The sequence below is a fragment of the Callospermophilus lateralis genome, chromosome 5, assembly GCF_048772815.1.
Source record: "Callospermophilus lateralis isolate mCalLat2 chromosome 5, mCalLat2.hap1, whole genome shotgun sequence".
Classification (NCBI taxonomy): Eukaryota; Metazoa; Chordata; class Mammalia; order Rodentia; family Sciuridae; genus Callospermophilus; species Callospermophilus lateralis.
This window is the reverse complement of record NC_135309.1, coordinates 88,653,411-88,675,827: the sequence shown is the minus strand read 5'-3', so window position 1 is coordinate 88,675,827 and position 22,417 is coordinate 88,653,411. Positions and strand designations below refer to the sequence as shown.

The 22,417-nt window shown below is 38.5% G+C and overlaps 1 protein-coding gene across 1 annotated transcript in view; it reads right to left on the bottom strand.

Annotated features, from left to right (window-relative positions):
* Positions 1 to 1,950: 1,950 nt before the first annotated feature.
* Lix1 (limb and CNS expressed 1) overlaps positions 1,951 to 22,417 on the bottom strand; it is a 53,141-nt gene continuing 32,674 nt past the window's right edge. Inside the window, exons 3-6 of the mRNA XM_076856016.2 lie at positions 16,750 to 16,890; positions 14,555 to 14,650; positions 5,390 to 5,467; positions 1,951 to 3,362 (exon numbers count right to left, since the gene is read on the bottom strand). Of these exons, the coding sequence (XP_076712131.1) occupies positions 3,075 to 3,362; positions 5,390 to 5,467; positions 14,555 to 14,650; positions 16,750 to 16,890 (603 nt within the window). The 3' untranslated portion in view covers positions 1,951 to 3,074. The remainder of the gene's footprint in view (positions 3,363 to 5,389; positions 5,468 to 14,554; positions 14,651 to 16,749; positions 16,891 to 22,417) is intronic.

Sequence of the window (22,417 nt, the reverse complement as noted above, 5' to 3'; positions counted from 1 at the left end):
TGGGTTGAACCTAGGGCTTTGTACTTGAGCTACATCCCCAGCCCTTAATATTAACTCTTTAAAAATTTTATTATACTTTTCACCATAAAAGAAATCTCAAATTTGCATTTCTACATGGCAAAAGAAACAAACAAAAATAACAGGAAAGAATACCTTGATTAGGGTTTCCCTGTGAATACAGTTAACAATAATGAAAACATTGCTAGTCTGCCTTCTTTTGTCAGTTAGCTATAAAAAATGTCATGACATGATAAAACCCAGAATTCCCTAATATCTCAGCTATAGATAAAGTCAACTACAATGATACCTTTGGCTTTAAGTGCTTTCCTTAAAGAAATAAGAAAGTTTTAAACCATTATAGTTTTTTACCTTTGCATTTGTCTAGAGACCTATATGATGAGATTCATGGTTGACAATAATTACATTTCATGAATTCTATTTCTGTGCTAGAAATAGGTAAATAATAGCAAAAGTAAAAGTGAACTTTTAAACAAATGGACAGCTGATTTTTAACATTAGAGGAACAATGATTTTATTAAGTCTGTAATAATCTGATATATTTACCCAAATTTTGTGGCTAGTTTGTCTAAGCTCTCTTTATAACAGCATGGTACATTTGGATTTTATGAAAATTAGACTGTCTTTTGTCAAACAGTGGAATTCTGTACTTCCGGATGATAATATTTATCTTAGAAATAGGGTGCATGGCCTGGCTATATCTAAGCTACATTGTATATCTGATGTGACACTAAAGAGACTGTGTGTATGTGTTCAAAATTATGAGTCCTGAACTGGGGGCCAATAATCCTCTAGGCAATCTGTGGACTTTCGAAGGTCAATGTACTCTTTGAAACTGTTCAGTTTTGAGTGTATCTGTCTTGTTCTATTTTCCTTGGTGATGAACCATAACCTTTTTGAGAGTCTCAAGAAGTTTATAACTAAATAAAGAACAAAAATATAATCCATTAGGATTCAGGGCTCAATATGTGGTCCCTTTTACTTCAATGTATTACTGTGAACAAGATATAGAAAAAGAAAAGAAAAAAATCTGCTTTATACCTCAACCATGGTCTTCCCTGTGCCAAGATTGCTCATGTTTATGTGATGTTCTGATAACCATTGTCTTAGCCAAAATTGATTTGCTATAAATGGAAATCAAAGGGACCAGTCAAGATATCAACTTTTGTTTCTTTTGCCTCTATTTGCAGTTTAAAGAATGGGTATAGTTTTCTAATTGTAGGACAGAATGTAAATTTGGCATTGTCCCATCTGATCCCTGTTTTCCTATACTTAATCAGATGGTGTCTCTTTGAGGTGGTCATTGTCAAAGGCTGCAAATCCTCATAGTAACTTAACTCTAGATATACCCAACATGGGAAAGTGTGGACTTTTTAAAATGACAATGTAAAGAGGAATGATTTATGAAAAAAATACTTTAAATAGTAAATTTCCTTAACTTTAAAATTTATTCCACATACAAAAGTTAATTGTAATTCCTTTTCAGGAATATAAGGGAATATTGTTCTCTTATAGGTGACATTTAACCCAATTATGGGAGAAATGTGACTTTTGGCAAAGTAATATTTCAAGGTAAAATTTACCATTGCCTTTTTGAGATATTAGAGTAAGACAATTGTGTAATTAAAATTTCCCCTGGTCTGAGAAATGGGATGTTTATAATTTTTTATTATCAAGACTGTTTACAAAGTATATGGTCAGATATAGTGGTTTTCATAAGGATTTAAAGATTGACACTAATCATTGTACATATTTAAATATGAGGGTGAAATATATTTTGTAAGCTTCAATGTAATTACAATGATTTAACTTTGAGAAAGATAGTCTGCATTTGCATAAGAAAAAGAGACTATTTAAACAATTTGTAATTGAAAAAAATCTTTCATTTGAATTTTGTCTAAATTCAGAATAATCTTTTTCATGTTACAGATATAGAAATATCAATGAACCTTTAAAATTACCGATGTCATTCTTAAATCTAAGTGGCCAGGAACTATCTGAAAATTAGTTTGTATTTTACTATGATTTTCTAATTGGTTGTTTGATTCATAGAGATGGGTCAGATAGAGATGGAAACATCTTATCCCGCTTGTAAAGAAGATTCCAGTGACTTAACTTAATAATAATGATACTATACATGAGCTCCTGGTTTCTTATGTTCTTAACAGCAAAGACAGCTAAAGATCTCTCTAGTCCTGTGAAAGGAATCAAAAGTGCTTTGTTACATGCTAATGATTTTTCAAAATGTCTCAATGTTTAAAATGTGATTAATTTTCTCAATTGTAGATATGTCTGCAGTAGCAAAAATAAAAGCAAATTATTTCAAGTAACCTCTTTGCAAATTAAAAACAAATATGATTAACTGCAAGACTCAGAAATTGAATAGTATTTCTTCTTGAGGAAGAAAAATATGAGTACCACTGTAGCTGACATTTACCCTCCCCTATGGAAGAATGGGGTTTCAAAAAATTATTACAGTGGTGTTTTAATCCACATTAAATTTATCTAAGATTTTCATACTGTTGCCACTTTAAGATCTTTGATAGTGAAATGTCCAGAAAACATTCCCATTGCTGCCTTGGATTATACTTAGTGGAGTAAAAACTGACATTTAGCTTTCAGAGATTGGAAAGAGACTCTGACCCTTTATATTTTTAAAAACAATCTGTATTGTTTATTTAATTCCAAGTATTTTTTTTTTAATTGCTATCCTACCACTTCCCCTGGTCCTGGCTGCTATATTGGTCCATTCTTTAAAACAACATATACAGTCTAGCAAGGCACATGTCAGCTAGGCTTTAGATTGGAGCTAACCCTGGAAAATGTTTGTTCAAACAACCCTGTCTTCAATCTTTCCTTCTGAGTTGAAGCTTTTGAGAAAGTAATGAGAAAATAAATCAAGTGGGAGATTGGGATCTGCCTGAGTCCTATCACTCCCACAGTCTATGAATGGCATGGATGGGAGTATTAGTACAGCCTTCAGGTAGTAGCTATTGATGCTCCTTCAAAGAGCTTCCTAAGGTTAGAGTCCTTGGGGGCACTGGGACCTGGCCTTGCTAGTGGTAGCCACAAAGGGCCGCAAGGCTCAGTTGGTCATCGCTGGGTGAGGAAGGGTCAGGGTCACTGTAGATCTGAGTCAGGGCTAAGCTTAGGATTTCTTTCTTCTCTTTATAAAACCGGAGTTCTTGTCCTGCTTTCCTGGCTTCCTCCAACTGCCTCAGGGCCATTCGCAGCTCTTGAGAGAGAATTCCTGGTGACTCCCGCTCCTTCATGATCCAGTCCAGTGCCATGTGGCTGCGCATCTTTTCATCTAGTGAATACTGGGAATAATAGGAGATGACTTCCTGGGAACCAAGAAACCAAAGTTCAGAGTGTCAGTAGAGAGCCACAGAAGCACGGTGCTCAAGGCCTCCCTCCCCCTCCACCCCAGTCTTGGGCTTCACCAACAACCAAATTTCTCTGATATCCAGAGATGAAAACCAAATCTCCTGGACATACTTTTAAAAAGGAAATGATGAGCTAATTTTGGTCCAGCTGAACAATTCACACAGGTCTGCCCCAAAATACTATTAGGAATAACAATAATGTTCACAAAATAAAGCCCTTACATCTCTAAAAAAAAAAAAAGCCTTCTTTTGAAAAACATATTCCTAGAAAAATTGATATGAATATTGCCTCATTCTTTCATTGGACACTTCTGCCCAGCATCATCTTCTTTGATAAGATAGAAAGAGTGAAACACCTTTTGCAGAAAACAGGAAGTGTTTATTCAAGGGCGCTTCAGAACAAGACTTGTTGGAAGTCAGGAGAGTCAGCCTCCTAGCTGCTGCTGTGCTATTCACATAAGGAAAATAACAGTCTAGATAGGTCATGGTAACTGCAGAGAGAATGTTAAAAATGTATTATGGAATGTAGACATTATCATTATTGACAGATAATGATAGCTTCGTGGTATATTGTCTCTTGCTTTGGAAATGATTAAAAATTATCAATCCTTTTTTGTTAATTTTTTTTTTTAGTTGTACACAATACCTTTATTTTGTTTATTTGTTTTTATGTGGTGCTGAGGATCAAACCCAGGGCCTCACACGTGCTAGGTGAGTGCTCTACTGCTGAGCCACAACTCCAGCCTCTACCTTCAATTCTTCTGTTAAAAAAATTGTTAATACATCCTACTGTCATGTATAGGTTTGATTGTATGGAGTGGATGTATTGCTTATTTTTATTTTCAAAAACATATGGTATTTATTTATGACCTTAACAAATTAAAAACAATCATGGAAAAGTGTTTAAAACCAACCCAGCATATTTCAAAGGCCTCTTAGAAAATCAAAGGAAAGAGGGAAAAAAAAATAGCCAAAGCCATTGTCAGCTACTCATTTCTTTTCCATTTTTGACATTTTGAAAACCAGGCTTTCTAAGCAAAGAACAACAGAAAACTCCTGGGGCTGCAGTGCGCAGGAAAACTTTCACATTCAGCCTCCACTTGCTGACTATAGAGGCTTTGTTCCTCATACAAATTCCTGTTAGGAAATACTCAAAAATAAACTGCCGTCTTTCAAATTCTGATGGTGGGTAAAGAAAGGATAAATCTCCCAGAGGCCAGCAGGTGAAGACCATTAATATACAGGAGAGGGTTTACATTTGCTTTTAACAAGGGGGAAAGGGTGCTTCTCTTAAGTAGTGAAGAAGGAGTAAGACCCTGTCTCTGAAAAAGGAAGAACTGCCAAAAAAACTGAGGTGATTGAATGCCAGCTTGTCCAACTTTACAATTCTTTCTGTAGTCCACTGGGAACTTTTAGTGGGTGGGGGTGGGGATACCCTAACCACAACCACCTTTGCCTATTGGCAGTGAGAATGTTCCAGACAGTGAGTCTCAACTCCCTTCTGCACTGGAGCTTGTGAAGGCACCAAGCCGGAGGAGATTCTGCATCTAACTTGGAGACCAAGTCTGTCAATGATGGCTGCATTTGGCATTCAGTACAGGTATTTATATCAGTCCTAAATCTAGCCACCATTCTTCATATATTCAGACTGTTTTTTTTTTAATTTTTTTTTAAAAGAGAGAGTGAGAGAGAGAGAGAATTCTAATATTTATTTTTTAGTTATCGGTGGACACAACATCTTTGTTTGTATGTGGTGCTGAGGATCGAACCTGGGCCGCACGCATGCCAGGTGAGCGCGCTACCGCTCGAGCCACATCCCCAGCCCCATTCAGACTGTTTTATATATTTCTTCATGTGCCCTCTACTCTTGATAAATAATTACAAAATTTAAGTAGACAAATAATCTACATCAAGGAAATCCCCTAAGAAGATGACAACCAGCCATCTGCTTTATCATACACAGTAAACCTACTGAACAGTCTCACCTGTCGAGAACACTTCGTTTCACGAAGGGCTTTTAGACTTCCATTCCAGTGCAGTAGTTGGAAAATGGTCATCAGCTCCTATGAAATGGAACAGCTGTCATTAGTTGTGAAGCAGAAGTGTCCATCTGCAAGAGAGGACCAGGGCATAATTCTGATCCCCCAAAGTATCAGGGAAACATACAATATTGTCATAATACTTTGGGACTTTTCAAAGAGTAGAGTCCCCAGGCTCCTGGAGAATTCATCCTTCATGCCCTTTCTATATCTGTGCTTTCATAACACAGTAACTAAATAATTGACATGTATTTTTCAACAATGAAAAGTCATATGTGTTAGGTCAGTGGCGGCGACTTGGTGGCGACTTAGTGACAACTTAGAACAAAGCAGCCTGCACTGGAAAAGAACATCAATCAGATGCCGGCAGAAATGCCTGTCAATCAGCCAGATCTCCTGACTAAGGCCTGTCAATCAACAGGACCCCTCTGGCCAATCCTGGAGTTCAGCCAACTCCCCTGACCAACTCCAAGGGGGCAAGGGACCCTAGAAACACCTTTTCCTGTCCCAAGCCCTTCCCTTCCTGTTGTAAGCCCCATAAAAGTCCAGTCCGGTCGAGCTTCCACGCGGTTTCTCCTCAGACCCTTCCCCTGTCCCCTCTATGGGTCTGATCGAGTTCCGCCCGGGAGTGACATCTCAATAAAGCCTGTTCAGCGGCCCTTTTAAATCTGCCTCCTTTGGCCATTGCCTGCCCCGACTGATCTGACAATATGCTCTAATAATCATATACCCAAAACGTTTTATAAATATACCAGCACATCTGAGAAATAATGTAAAGGCAAGGTTAGATGCTGTATTGTTTTTTTGAAATTGTCAGAGATTGGGAGCATTTAAAATGTTCTTTTTTTTTTTTCTTTTAAGAAATGTTTAAATGTTTAAATAAAGTATGACAAATCCACACTACTGGATACTTCACATACGAAAAGGATGAGAACATTCTCTAAGTTCTAATGTAAAGAATTCCATGGTATATCGTCAAAACAAAAGCAAAGTGCAAACAGGTGTAGTCTGTGCTACTATTTGTTAAAAAAGAGGGGCTGCAGTTGTGCCTCAGTGGCAGAGGCACTTACCTAGCACGTGTGAGGCACTGAGTTCGATCCTCAGCATCACATTAAAAAAATAAGTAAATAAAGGTTAAAAAAAAATGTACCTACTTAAAAAAAAAAAAAAAGAATAAAAGCTCCCTCTGTACCCATTGACATGTAACTGCCTGGAAGAGTTCTGTCAAAATACAAAAGAATCTGGTAATAAGTTTGGTGATGCAGTTCAGGTGGTAGAGGCTTATCATGTGTGTAAGGCCCTGAGATCATTCCTCAGAACCAAAATAATAATAGTAAAACAAACAAACAAATAGATAATCTGGTTGGGTGTGGTGGCAGATACCTGTTATACCAATGACTGGGGAGGCTGAGGCAGGAGGAAGGCAAGTTTGAGACCAGTCTTAACAACTTAGCAAGAAATTGTCTTGAAGGAGAAGAAGAAGGAGAGAGAGGAGAAGGAGGAAGAGGAGGAGAAGGTTAAGGGCTAGGAATATAGTGGTAAAGCATCCCTGGGTTCTATCCAGAGTACCAAAAACCAAATCGAAACAAAATTGGTAGTACTTGCTGTTTCTAGGGGTAAATGTATGCCTGAGAGGTGGGAGTGGGAGGGTTTCTTTCTTCTAATCTTTTAGAAAACCTTTTGAATTTTGAATCATGTAACCATGTTAACTTATTAAAGAAAAATAAATAAATTTTAAAAATTTAAGCCCCAACTAAATATGTAAATATCATGAAATAAAATTTACAGGAGGCCACTAGTTTTGACTGAGCTCCTGCAGTGGGTCTAACAGACCAAACCAAAATGTAGTCACTCATGCTAATGTTCCATGTCACAGAGCTGAAACTAAGTTGTTTTTCTGATCTTCCAAGAAACCAGAAGAAAGTGATAATAGCCAAGTTCCAGTTGTAGCTGGGATCCCAGCACGATAAAGAGGTCGTCCCTGCTTTAACCTTTAAGAGGAAATTAACTTTGAAACAACCAATCTATTTTTGGTTCTGTTTCTGCTTTCCTTAGCTGTTTTCTGCCTATAAATTCAAGCTTTACTACTTAGCTCATCAGAATACGTATTCTATTTTATGGAATTCTTGCCCGATTCTAGAATTGCAAATAAAAGCCAACTAAATCTTTAATTTTTTTTGTGACTTTATCTTATGACAATATAAAACATACAATGGACAAACTACAGGAAAACTGTAAACATCTCTAAATTTATAAATTCAGTCAAAAATGCCTCAAAATGCGGACAATAAAGTTGTATTGACATTAAAACATGTCAACACATACACACACACTAAAAAAAAAAGAAAGAAAGAAAAGAAAACACAAGTCAACACTGTCCACATCTGATGGCATTAAATTCTACAGGGCCTCCATTTTTCCTTTCACTGTCTGATATCAAGGGCAAGCTAAGATGTAACAACATACTGAAGACTATTATTTTCCTAATGTAGTTAGAGCTAGAAGTTTTCCACCAGAGTTATCTGTGTTTCACTTATAGAGGGATTTTTATTTTTCTTTGTTTTTGCCAGAGAGATATCTTTGAGGATGAATAGCACAAAACAAAACCACATAATTATTGGAAAATTACTCAACACAATTAAAAAATTTCCTGTTCTTGAAAGGTTATGAATAAGAACATTTAGACAGATGTCTTACTTATACAAAAAGTTGACTTTTTTTTTTTTTTTTGACTGTTTTTACCTCTGCCTACTCCAGAAAAAAATTTCATTAGGAAAACCAGGAGACACATACTTAGTCTTAGATTTCAGGCATCTTATAATTGTCTGGCAAATTTTAAAGCTATAAAACTATGGGAGGAGTAAGTAGCTCTATCTATTCTTACTTTAAATTTGCCATTACAATTTAGTGCTTCTCTTCTTTTCAGTCTGAGATCAAGTTTGGCTCTCTTTTCTGTTTTCCACTGAACAATAAGTATCTTGGGAGCCCAAAGAGCCATAGTAAAAGAAAAAAAAACTTTAGTTTCTATTAATAAAAATGCAATATGAATATCAAGCAAGTTTCTTGTTTCACTCCAGAGATCCCATTATCTTCCTGGGGTCCTAGGTCTAATATCCAGGGAAGCCACCCTTTCATGGCCTCCTCTCTCCTGGACACCATCTAGGTTTTCACACCATTGCATCAGTACACTAATATGGAAAAGTGGAAATGCTTCATTCCAGAACCCAAATCTTGCCTAATGAGGCTCTCACTGCTATGCTTCTCCTTTTTCCATCAAAGTAGCCTCAGTGACTCTGGCTGGTAAATATGTGCTGCCCTTCCCACCAAATCTACTCATAAATACTTTGTAACCATAAAAGTGAATGTAAACTGTGCATACTGTAATATGGAACAGGATCTATGATGCAATAGGAGGGCCAATATTTGTAAATAGAAAAACCCTTTTGGTTTCAAGTTTTATAAAGAATCTACTTGAGCATTGTGAATTTCCATTTTTTAAGAAGACAAATACCACCCCACTCTTCCACTTGACCCCCACACACTCCAAATCTTTATGTAAAGTTTTTTTTTTTTTTTTTTTGGTGTGTGTGTGTGTGTGTGTGTGTGTGTGTGTACGTATGCACGCGCTACCAGAGATTGAGCCCAGAGTCTTAAGCATGCTAGGCAAGATCTCTACACAGTTACACCCCAGCCCCTATCTAAAGTTGACAACTAAGAGATATACTAGATTTATTTTATGGTTTCCAGTATCATCTTGGTATTGTCCTATCATCCCTATAGTCCAGTTGAGAAACAGACTGTTGCTAATAGGCATTTTGATTCATCCTCTGACAGTTGTTGCCTAAAAATATGTACTCTTCTTCCTCCAAGATCTTTTGGGCTCTCATACTTATCTAACCACTAAGGACTGCCTCTTCCAGATGAGTTGAGGTCATTCCAATCTGCAAATCCCCAAAGATTCTAAAATCCACAACGACACTGTGAACAGAACTGGAAACCTTTCTCATGCCCCTTGACAACCTTCATCTCTCACAAACTTTCCCAAAGATGATTATACCATTTTGCCTCCAGATTCCTTCTCTGGTTTGTCTGAATCATGATCCCATCACCAAGCAGCTCTTTTTCACTTCAGTAACACAGCTGCCTCTTCAATGTTGCTCTGGTTGCTAAAATTCTCTAGGGAAAATGACCTCCTTTCACCCTCTTACACTATATCCTGACCTCAGAATTGTCCTCCTTTGTAGAGAGAGTAATCTCATCATCATTATTCTTCCTGTCATATTTCCTCTCATGAGTTGAAATTTACTATCTTCCTGATGCTGAGTGATATCATGTTCAGCCCCAAAAGATTCTTGTATGATTGCAGACTGAGAGGGAGAGGGCTGCTGTGGACTCCTAAGGAATCTCTTCCTAGTCCCACCATGCTTCCTTGCTGCCTGATGCTTGCCATCTTGCTTTCTACCTGGAGAAGTCCTGTGACCCTAAAGGAAATTAGTATTGTCCATTCCACCAGATCCTGTCCTGCTCTTCCCTGAAGTCTTTTTTTTTTTTTTTTTTTTTTTAGTTATACATGGACACAATCTTTGGTTTGTTTATTTATATGGTGCTAAGGATTGAACCCAGTGTGCCTCACATGTGTGGGGCAAGCCACAACAGCAGCCCTTCCCTGAAGTCTTTTATGTCCTGGTGTTTGTTATATGGGATAATCTAGAAGCCTGGCAGCCTGGCTAGACTGACAGGACAATGAGAAGCTGACCTCTTAGGGTGAGATAGGCGAAGAAATGTGTAAGCTGAGTGAGATGATTCATGCACACTTAGAGTCTTTTGTTTAAAATTTTAATCTTTTACTTATTAGGAGTTTTTTTTTTTTTTTACATTCCTTTTGAGTTTTTAAAAGATTACACTATAACATTATCTACCTTGATCATTTTTAGTGTCTGTTACAATTTTGTGCTACAGACAAATGCCTCACTCACCTAACCCTAGTCAGGGCCCTTCTCATATGTCTGTCAGAAGGAAGCCCTGCTTCATGAGTGTGAGGTCTATGCAGTCACAGCGTTCAGCACATATTACAGTCTCAATCTTAACAAACTTTAACATGCTACAGTCTCAAACTTCTTAATAATTTTAGAACAAAGACCCTTGCATTTTTTATTTTGTATTGGGCCCTGCAAATTACATAGCTGGGGTCATCGTTAGCAAAGAGAATTAAAGTTGAATGGAGAATAAATCCTGTGTTTTCTTTCCTCTTCAGGGAAAATTGCAGTTGCAGCTCTCAATAACAGCTTTCCTGGTTTATTTTTCATTCATTCCCTTTAAACTGGCAACAAGCGGGCTCTGTGCTCACAGTTTTGCCTGGTGTTGCCTCCTATTAGACATGATGTTTGATTTTTCGGCTACTTTGTCGGGGAGAAAATGCTCACCCTTTCCCTCTGGAACTTTGTCTGAAAGACTGGCTCGGTTCTGTGATTCATCAGAAATAAGAAAAACAAACACTGTAAATGGAGAACTTGAAAAACAGGTGGGCACCATCTCCCCACCCAAGAGAATGGATTTAAGAGGAAATTTGTTTATGGGATGAGGTTTTAAAAGGCGACCTGGAGAATTTAGCAAAGATGTAAATAAACAACTCTTCCATGGATTGCATTAGGCTTCAGAATAAATATATTAACCAGCTTCAGTCAATGTCTGCCTAGAATCTGACCCTGACAAGACCCAGCGACTATTGCTGCCCCATGCCCTCCCCACCCCCAACAGCAGGCAGTTTTCTCTGTGGCAAGGTTACCTTAAAACAAGCAGCCCTGACTTCCCTTGCTTCCCTCCCACGAAGTGAAGGTAAGCAGAGGCCTATCATGTTTCCTCTGAGTGCTGGCTGCAGCATGGGCCCCCTGAAAGCCCGAGGGCAGTCAGGAGACACCAACCTTGTTTTTCTATGGCATAGCCATCCATAGCTAGATAAAAACACATGTCTATGACCCACCAGGGGACTGAATTGCTGCGTCTCTGCAGAAACAGCCCAGGTCTAGAGTCAGTTCCCATTATGTGCAGACCCATGCTGATACATTTAGCCTAGGCCACTAAGGAACATTCTGGTCCCCAGCAGGTAGGCGGAAGGAAAAGGGATGTGCTCCACAGGTCCTCCTCCAGGGTTGCCAGACTCTCTCCTGTGGAGAGGGAGCTTGGATTTTTCCCTGTTCTCACATCTTCCTCTCCCTTTGTCCCCATCCTGTACCCAGTCTTTTTTATGGGAATTTATGAAGCATTTCCACAGTATGATTCAAATTATTATTTCACATATTAAAATGCCCTATTACATAGACCACACAGAAAACACAGCCCAAAGCAAGGCAATAAAAATATTACTAAAAGGAGGCTGAGTAAAGCCTTTCATAGCACTTGGAAGGAATTTTCAGATTTTTAAAAATTCTCACTTCCCCATCTTTGGCAAACTGACCCAATCACATTAAAAATAATTCTTGATTTTTCTGAAAATAGAGCCAGTAAATCACATGGAAGGTATTGTGTAGTGGGGCAGGAAATGTTCATTTTATAATAAAAGAAGTGCAATATTCTTTGATGGGGTGTAAAGGGAGGAATTTTTTTAAAAAAACTTGTTTTCTTCCATGTGGGCAGTTCTATATTATGTGCTTTATAAATGTCACATTATTTAATCTATAGTAGGCATTAATGTTTCTCTTTTATAGATAAGAAAACTGAGTCTCGGAATGGGCAAGCTTCCAGATAGTAAGTGATAGGCTTCCCACACAGGACTATGTGATTTTAAAAAATGTGAATTCCTTCTCTTGAGCCATTCTTTTCCCTTTTAATTTTTTGTTTAGTTTTATGTTGTTATAAAAAAATGGACCTTCTGATGTTGCACCTTTTTATCCTGCAGCAGGGGCTCACAGTCATCTTGGCCATTCCACATCTGAAGCTTTAGGTTAGGCAGAGCTATCAAGGGAATCCATCTAGCCACTCCTGGCATTTCAGTAAAGCAGTCCTCCAGAAAGACATAGAGTAACGTTGTTGACCCCCAGGAAAGCACTTGCCACGTGCTAGGCACTGTGCTGAACTCTTCCCCTAATGTCCCATTTGATTCTCACTTGGGCAGTGTGAGGTGGTGCTATTATTGTCCCTGACTTACACCCAGATGAAGGAACAGGTTGAGCAGCAAGGAACAGAGCAAGACTAAAACCAGTCAGCACACTCCAGAGTCTAGGCTAGAACCAGAGCTAACACATGCCCTTGCCTGCTCCACAGGGTAGACTTCAAGGCTCCCTAGTCAGCAACACCATGTCCCCTAAAGGAGAAAATTAGATGACCAAGATCAAGGACAAAAGGAAGAAAGAGTATTTTTACTTCAGTCACAGGGGCAACTCATAAAGAAAATTATTGATTTAAAAAAAAAAACAGCAGGAGGGATGTGTACACACGAGACATGGCTATGCCATTGGTTGGAGAAAGATTTGAAATGTATGAAGAAGGTATTAGAAAGTTGATTGTTTCAGGCCTCAGCTGTAACATCCTGGTAAATTTTACCATGATGAAATTTTTTTTTTTTTTTATTTTTCACACTTTGTCCATGAAATTTTGTATTTCTGGTTGCTTCTTGGATCTAATTTTGTAATCTCTGGTTACTTTTTGGAATCTAACCTAAGAAAATAGAATTACTGGGGATAAAGTCTCCTGTTTGTAATATTATATATTGATTTCTAGCATCATTGCATGTTTTGAAATGTTCGACTACATTCAAGTTTCATTTTCTAGGGGGGTACATATTTCCTACCTGATCCCCACTGAATTTTCATTTGTCTATCCCAGTACCGTATAAGAGTCAGGCATGTGAGCTCAGAGATCAGACATCCTGGGTCTGAACCCTAGCTCTACCATTTGCTAAGCTATGACAAACTTCTTTTCAGCAATAACATGAAGATAATAATAATAGCTACTTCATATAGTTGTTGCGAGAGTTGAATTATGATAACATTAGTTAAGTGCTAATCATCACAGCAAATGAAGAAAGAATCTAATAAGCATTATTTATTAATACTGTTTTCATTGTTGTTAATATAAGTGTTTATTTTGCAAATACAGATGCACCTTGACTTCCCACAGGGGTAACATCCCGAGAAGTGCATTGTAAGTTGAAAGTGCCATTGAATCAAAAATGCAGTTAACCAACTGAACGTTATAGCTTACCTTAAACGTGCCTACCCTACTTTAAACATGCTCAAAACACAACCTACAGTTGTGCAAAATCATCTAATGCAAAGCCTATTTTATAATGAAGTATTGGATATGCAGTGTATTTTATTGAGTACTATACTGAAAGGAAAAAATAAAATGGTTGTTCAGGTATGCTTTTATACCATGGTAAAGCTGCAATGTCATAAAGAGGGAACCATCTGCAATAGGTAATGTAGCAAGCTCCTCAGCTCTGTTGTTGCTGGTCAGCAGTGGTCGTGGTCGGAAAACGGTAACAGATTGTTAACTTTTTTGATTTGGTTGATGATAGGAAGAGGCAGTTCTTATATAACAGAGATACTATAATTGAAGTGGTATCATTCAGTGTACACTGTGGGAAACTTCCTCTATGGTGTCTGAAAATTATAAACTAGATGGGTACAACCAGAATTTTAAATTTGATTTGGTTTAAGGGAAATTTTGTACTGAGAAGCTGGTGGGGTGTTACAGGGAAGTAAGACTGCCATGTTCCTCACCTACATATTAGACTTAAGTCTTTTACTTCCCTCGATAAAAGTGAAAATTTTGCCTTGTTTGCTTGTTTGCTTTAGTTCACTGAAGTGTGGCTAAAATGGGGCCATGGTGCTGGACTCGAGAAAGTCAGTACTAGGGATCAAACTCAGGGGTACTTCAACACTGAGCTATATTCCCAGCCCTTCGTTATATTATTTTGAGTCAGGATCTCACTAACTTTCCAAGGCTGACCTTGAATTTGAGATCCTCCGGCCTCAGCATCATGAGTTGTTGTGATTACAGGCATGTACCACTGCCCCCAGCTGAGAACTAGGTTATTAGAATAGGAGATGTTAATGATGAGAGTTGCATCTCTCCCAGGCTTCTGGATAGAATAATCAGGAAGTCAGGTACCTGAAACTCCAGCATGGTCTTCCCCATGTTGGACTCCAGCATATAGTGATAGGCTCCAATGCTTGTGCTCGGGTCATCTGCATCATCTAAAGTTCCCTTGGGAAGGAAAGGAGAAAAAGAAAATGTTACTGATTTCTCCTCCCCTTATTTGAGTGACCGGAGATCGATCCTGTGGCCACACAGCAAGTTTACAATCAACTGTCACAGTTGATTTTGGATAAAATCCTTAATCTTACCCTAATTCAGAATAAAGAAGATTTTATAATCAACTTGAATCTAGCTTTTGATTAGAATGTTAACTAATTATACACTTGACAGAATAGTAATTCCAAAGCAGAATTTCCCATATCATTGCATAGGGTTTTAGTTGGTGGTGGTGTTAATGCTGGTGTGACTGCCCTTTGAGGTGACTTCATTGCTTTCTGAACTCTCAAAGCACTGACCTTGCTCTGATTTCACTGACAGCCAGGGCAAGATTATGTAACTGACATTGAAGAATTCTCCAACTGCATGGACCATTCACATTTTATTGCCATGATTTTAGGGGGAGCTTTTATATTATGCTGGCATTTGGACTGGAGACATGGATCTTGGTTGATATTTTTCACTCTCGGACCACTTAATCTTTAGGAAACAAGGTGGGTGAGTGATGGGTAGAAATAAAATCCCCTTTCAGTGTGGTTGTGGGAGTGATGCTAAGAAGCTAACATAAGCTCTGGAATGGCATGCAGGCCTCCTTCAATATCCCATAGCCTGAACCCAAGGAAGGTGGGCAATGGCGACCTTGTGAGGCTGAGCAAACAGCGACCAGCATCAGATAGCAGCAGATTTATAGCTTTTGAATGCAATAACATTAACACACTGCTGCTGAAATATTTATGTTGGCTTTTTAAATATCCCAGAGGAAATCCATGCAGAAGCCTGCAAGCCATATATATTCTTTTTCTTTAGAAATTTCCATGAAAAAAATGATAAATTACATTTACACTGAGGGCCCTCCCTGCTCCTGAGTAAATTCCACACTTATATAAATCAGGCATCATTTTCCTAGCTTCTCTTCCTCAAAGGCACTTGAAATTTACAGAGCCGGAAAATAAAGGCTTCCTTTCATCCTTAGACCAGATATAGTGCAGAGCTCCCTGCCTTCTCCCTGGCAGGTCAATTGCTCTTCTTCCCTTTCCCCTTTCAAATATCTCATTTGTGAGGGGGAAAGGACCATGATAGTCAGATGATGTCTCCTTCATTATCAGCAGCTTTTACAGAAGGAGAGCTTTCTAGTCACATTGAGGCAAACAAAAGGAAAACCTTAGATAGGGTTTATGCATGCTAATGCAAACCAAAGTTGGCTACTCCTCTGGTAATGCCAAATTCCTGCCTTCAAGCACACTCAAGAGAAACACCTGTCATAGGTGGGGGCCCACGGCTTCCTCTGTGGCTTATAGTTTGGAGGTAATGGGGGTGAGGACCTCCAAATCATTCATGGGGCAATTAATAATTCAGTGCTGAATTGCTAAGAGAATGCCTTATTTAAATTTCTAAGGGTTTTTGCTCTTAAAGTACTTCATATTTAATTGTGTCCATCACAGAAATTTTCTAAGCTCTCTGAAAGAAATAAATTGATATTAAATATGATAATTATAATAGTTAATATGTATCAGGTTGACTCTTTAAATAGTGTTTTCTTAAAAATACAGATTATAGAGCCCCACATTGGCTGACTTTGACATAAATAAATAAATAAAGGCAGATGAAATTATCTACCTTAATGTAAAGTTTGATTAATTGTGATCCAGGTAATTTAAGAATATTACAGAGCCATGTGGTGGTAATCTCAGTGACTCGGAGGACTGAGGCAGCAGGATCACAAGTTCAAGGCCAGCTTCAGCAATTAGCAAGACCCTGTCTCAAAATAAAAAGAGTTGCTAATATAGTTCATTTGTAAAGCAGTACTGGGCTCAATCTCCAGTACAAAAAAAAAAAGAATATTACTTGGGTGTGGAGTGGAAAGCCAGCTCCAATTTCACAATTTCTAATCCAAGTATTCTTTTTTCTGAAAAGTAATGATTCAATGGGTAAAAATTTAACCCGTGCAATTTTTAAACTAAGAATCTGCTCACTTTACCATCTCCCAAGATTCAAATGCCTCCTTGGTATTCTCGGTGAGGCCAGCTCATCCGTCCCCTGATGGTACTCACACTGGTGGAGGCCACCGCTTCCTGAACACTTTCCATAATGAATTCCTTGGTGATCCTGCGAGATGGCAGTTCATTGAAGAGGGAGTTGATTAGGGCCACTTTTGCTGCATCCCGCCTGGCCTCAGCTCTACTTAAGCAGCACTTGAGAAGGGAAGGAGAAAAACAGTCATTAAAGGATTCAGCAACTCACCATTTTATCCTTGCATCAGTGAATCTCTGGACATTTCTATTCATACACTCAATGTCTGCACCTGTTCTTCCATACCCATTGCTACTCCCTGAAGATCATGCAGATTTTCCTTTAGTTGTAGAGCCCATGCAAATGTCTTGATTGTCTTTGATGGCTTTTGGTCGAATTGCAGAGTTATGCAATGTCTACTATGGATCTGAGGCTTTGCCTACTTTGTTAATAAGTCCTAATAAGAGAGTAACGACTGCTATTGTGGGTTAGGTTATTTAAATTCATTACTAGGACCTTCCTTGAATCTCTATTTCAATGAAAAGAAGTAAGGAAAGAAGATTAACATGGAAACTGGAGTTTCTTGAACAATGATCAAAAACACAGGGTTCAGAGTCAGACTGCAGGGGTTGGAGTTCAAGCTCTAGCACATACTAGTTGTAAGACTTTGAACAAATTGACTAGTTTCTCTGTGTCTCCATTTCCTCCTTTGTAAAATGGAAACAATAGCAGGATTGAAGTAAAAAAAATAAATTAAATAATATAGTTCAAATATTGAGACTACCTGGCACATGACGGCACTCTCCAAGAACAGGCCAGTCATATAGTCTTTTACATCTAGGCTCATGCAAAGGTGCTGCTGCCAACATCTACTGTTTTTGCTTTTCCAGCATTTATCCCTCTTTTGTTCTAGAATCAGTTCTCTAATTTTCTTGAGGAATGCCTTTTTCCCTTTGCTCTTAGTTCATGCAGTTTGGGTTTGTAGTATTTTGGCTTTCCCAAGGATAGATAACATAGACAGCCTATGATTAGTAACTCATTAAGACAATTGAGTTACTAATTCTAACCCGTGTGCCCAAATGTACTATTGCTTTCCATCCTCCTAGACCAGCTTCCACATTGTTCACGTCGATCTGCCTAATATATCCTGCTTTTTTTTTTTTTTTTTTTTTTTTATGTCCTCTTGTCTCTTTTTCTAACAGATAAAAATTCCTATTCTTCAAGTTCTGGCTTGATGTGTATCTGAGGTATCCAGAGATGGGTAAAGGCCTATAAAAACATGGACTCTGGATCCCATGGACCTGGGCCCCAGAGTGTGATGGCCTGCACCCAGGATTGTAGATTCTACAACTACTAGTACACAACAAGTCCCAGGAGGGGAAGCCAGACCTCGGCGTGGGGTGGTCAGGTAGCCCTGCTCCTCTCAGTGACTATGAGCTCTGGACCCTCTGAACTTTGGGGGCTAATTTTCTCATCCAAGTCTCCTACTTCCTAAAATGTATGATTCTCAGAATTTGCTTGATAACTGGTATGGAAGAAGAAGGAAGATGCCAATAATCACATTCTTCCACAGTTTCACAGCCTAAAGGACCTGTACCACTCACAGAATTAAGCCAAAAACCTCTAGTTTTTAAGCCCTTCTTCAATTCTGCCCCATGCGCCCTATGTTATCCATCTCTGGCCTACCCAGGAACACTCAAAACATGTTCTCCAGAGGACTGCTTCTCCTCCCCCTCTCCACAAACCCAGTTAGGGGCTTCTGAAATCAGGTTCCAGGTCCTCTGTGATTTCCCCTCAAACGTCATAGAATAGTAGAAATGATGTAGCGATCATGTAATTGACGACTGATCACTCTTCTCATCCTCTCTCCTAACCTCCAGACATTGGCAGGGCCTAACCCAGGGTCAGTGTTTAGAGATGTTTGTTGTATGGTCAATGCATGGATGAAGTAAGTATAAAACCTGGAAAATGACAGGACAAGACACTGAGGAGAATTAAAAAAAAAAAAATCTGAATGGGCCTAATAAAGTAGAATATTTAAGGGCGGGAGGAGCTACTTTAAATCACAATACAGAGTAATTTTCCATATAATCTTGCTACATTTTGGCTCTTAAATGCTGCCCAAACCCCACATATTGAAGGCTTGGTCCCCAGCCATGTGGACTGGAAGGTTGTGGAACCTTTAGGAAGTGGGTCCTAGTGAAATAAAGTTAAGTCACTGGAGATATGCCCTGTGCGGGGACACTGGGACTCAAGCTACTCTTCTCTCTCTTTCACTTCCTGGCTGCAATGTGGTGAGCAACTTTCTTGTACCACAAACTCCTGTCATGATTTGCTGCCTCATCATAGGCCTAAAAGTCACAGAATCAACTGTCCATGGACGAAAACCTCTGAAACCAGACCAAAATAATCTTTTTTTTCTTTTCAGTTGGTTCTCTCAGGTATTTTGTCACAGTGATGGAAAATTAATACAATCATTTAAGGGAAAGAATAGAGTTGGAGTTCTAAAATATATGTGGAAAATAGTTTGGGTTTTCTCCTTGGTTTGAATGATGAGAAAAAAGACTTTGGATGTAGCTATAGGCAGCAAAGTAATTCAAAGTTTAGACCTCTTCCAAGGTTTAGGTCACCTATATAAAACCAGAGGGTTCCTGGTTTTACTTTGTCTTACAGACTTTGCTGGAAATTTACAGAATGTTGGGTCCTGAGTTCTCAGTCCTTTACTGAACTCTGATGCCACCTTCCCTAGAAGTGTTTCCTGAGCACGTTCAAGGCCAGGCTAAGAGGACCACTGACCATGGCTATACTGCAGGGTGATTGTTTGCTAGTGCTGTGCCTTCCTGCTTCACCTCCAGGTTGAGTTCCCTCAGGGCAGAATCCATGACTTAGCTGACTTTATGTCCCCTGCCCCACTAACACAGTGTTTTTGTGAATAACTGAATACAGCATAGGAAAAGTTTTTTTAAAAGTCACTAGACCACCAAATATAACGTTCAAGAAATTCTTAAAGAAAAAATTATTTGAGAAAAGGGTCCCATTTCAATATATGTTGTGTGGTATATGTAACCCAGTAATATAAAAATACATTAATACCTGGATTTCAGAGGGATAATTGGGTATTATGTTTAGACAGACTGATAGGACCATTTTTGCCTAAGTGCAGGATATGTTTATTATTCTTTGGAAAATCAGTTCCCCATTAAAAAGCAAACAAAGTTTTTGCAAGTATTACCTGACATCTGTAGCAGCAGCACATTTTAATAGCAATTTAGCTTTACAAAATCTACACTAGAGCTGTTGGGTTTTAGAATTTAGAGAATTAGATTCAGATTGGAGCACTCTTAGGAAACGAGTTTCTATCTAAATAATAGCAATTTAAGCCATTTTTCATAAAGAGAGAGCCCTAGTAAACACTACTTAGTTTAAAAAAAAAAAAAAAAGCTATCTATTTTAAATAAGACCAGCTAAGTACTAGATCAAAGGCACCACATTTACAACCAAATGGCACTGCTTCAGAGATCAAAGTGCAGCCAGGATGAGAGAACAGAAAGAGTCTTTACCCAGGATGCATGGGAAAAGAGACTCAGCCAGTATCAGGATGTTAAGATGGACACTGTCTTTACTTATTTTCTTGTTTCAGTGTACAAAATCCTTCCTTAAAAAAGGATAGAAAGTGTACCAATTGATAAGTGCATAAAATAAATTCTGAGCATCTCGAGGGTTTTCTTACTACTGTATTATACATTTCTGAAAGACAAGTTCTTCAAAATGGCTATAATGTTAACCAGTCACTTTCTCCTACAAATCTAAGCCAGTAATTGTTGCATATTTTTCTTTAGGGTTTTTTTTAAGGGGAACTTTATACCCATAAGAACCTGTACTTGGGAAAGAAATTCAGCAAAATAGAAATCTACTGAGTCTATCTAAACCAGAGTGTGGATTCTGCTAGAAGAATTCTGTTAGAGTTACCATCAAAGAGTGGGAAATGCTGTAAGAAAATAAAATATGGTAAGTGACAGGACGTTTTATTGGTGTTCAAACTGGCCCTCAAAGACATCAGTTGGGGAGTGAGTGAAGTATGGTGTTATTTCAATGTAACTGCCTGCTAGAATTAGACTTCCCAGGTTGCATAGTTTATTCTTGCTATTTTAAATCCAGACCACATCATAAATACAGATTAGTACACTGTGCCATTCTTACTTACATCCACTAGCCATTCTTACTTGTTAGTATAGACAGACAATGCCTTTCCCTTGCACTCTGTGAACGTGCAGAGCTAGAATATTTAACAGTGTAGATTTTACTGAAGTCAGCTGTGGATTTCTTAGGCATACGGAGCCACATGCTTTCCAAGTGGCCAGCAGACCTCACTCAGACATTATATGTCTTGATGCTCAGATGCCTTTCATTTGCTGGTAGATTATAAACCATTAAAATCATTTCAAAGTCTTCTGACTAATCTAAAATTAAAGAAAAAAAAAGAATGACTTTAAATAACCCAGGAAGCTATTTGAAGGCAGTAGTAGCCTGCCTGCAACATGCCCTCATGATCATACCTCCTAGGGTTCACATGCTAGTTTATTCCTTCTCACACTGCACTGGGGGTGGTGTCTGTGACGCCAATGGAACACGGCAGAAGTGATGGGCTATCTCTTCCAATATTGGATTGCAAAAGACCGTGAGCTTCCATCTTGGTTCTGCTTGTTTTCTCTTTGATCACTGCTTTAGAAAAAAATTAGCTTCCCAGTTATGAGCAGGGACACATGACCCAGAATAAAAGCCTTCTGCCAATAGCACCTGAGAGAGATTGGAAGCTGGTCCTCCTGTCCCAATCAAGGCTTCAGATGAGTGCAGCTTCAGCTGACAAATGGACTGAAACCTTCCAAGACCCTGAGCCAGAATTGCCTAACTAAGCTGCCTTCAGATTCCTGGTCATCAGGGACTATATGAGACAGTTAATGTTTATAACTTTTGAGACAATTTGTTATGCAGCAATAGATAACTATGACAAAGGTTTTGCTGACTGCCAGTAATTAGAAATTCTCTTAGCACACCCTTGAGGGAGAGCTCAATAACAGTAATCCTCATTGCTGACACTATGTGCTTGGAACTGTGCTAAGCACTTTGTTTAGTATTACATTCCATTATTACAGCAATCCTGTGAGGCTGATTTTGTCATCCTGATTTTGCAGTTGTGGAAATGTAATTTGAGGACAGGTAATTTGGCTAAGGTCACACAGTATTCCCTAATCCAGTAGAGTACTCTAGACAAGACTCCAACTTTGACATTCCATGGGTCATTTTGACATCAGATTCCAATGGTGTTTTCCCCATCCCTACATGGCAAACTTGATTTCACTTAAAAGGCCAAGTAGGACAGAGGACACTATGGTAGTAAATCACCAAGGAGGGAAATGTGTTGATGATTATCTTAATATCCTTTCTCCTATTCCACATTTGATGGTTTCCTGAACTATAGGAAGATAGAAATAGAAAAGCCAATATGACCAGACAAGAGATCAAATGTTATCTCTTGTAGGAAATATCTCCTTTGGATTGAATATATCCTCTTGATGAAATATGGGGCCAAGAGCTTTGGAAAGTCTGCTTCTTAGAGTTGCTTAACAATTTTAAGAAATGTTTGGGAACTTCAAAAGTAAAAATCATTCATATTAAATTTTCTCAGTTGTATGGGTTAAGAAATTCCAC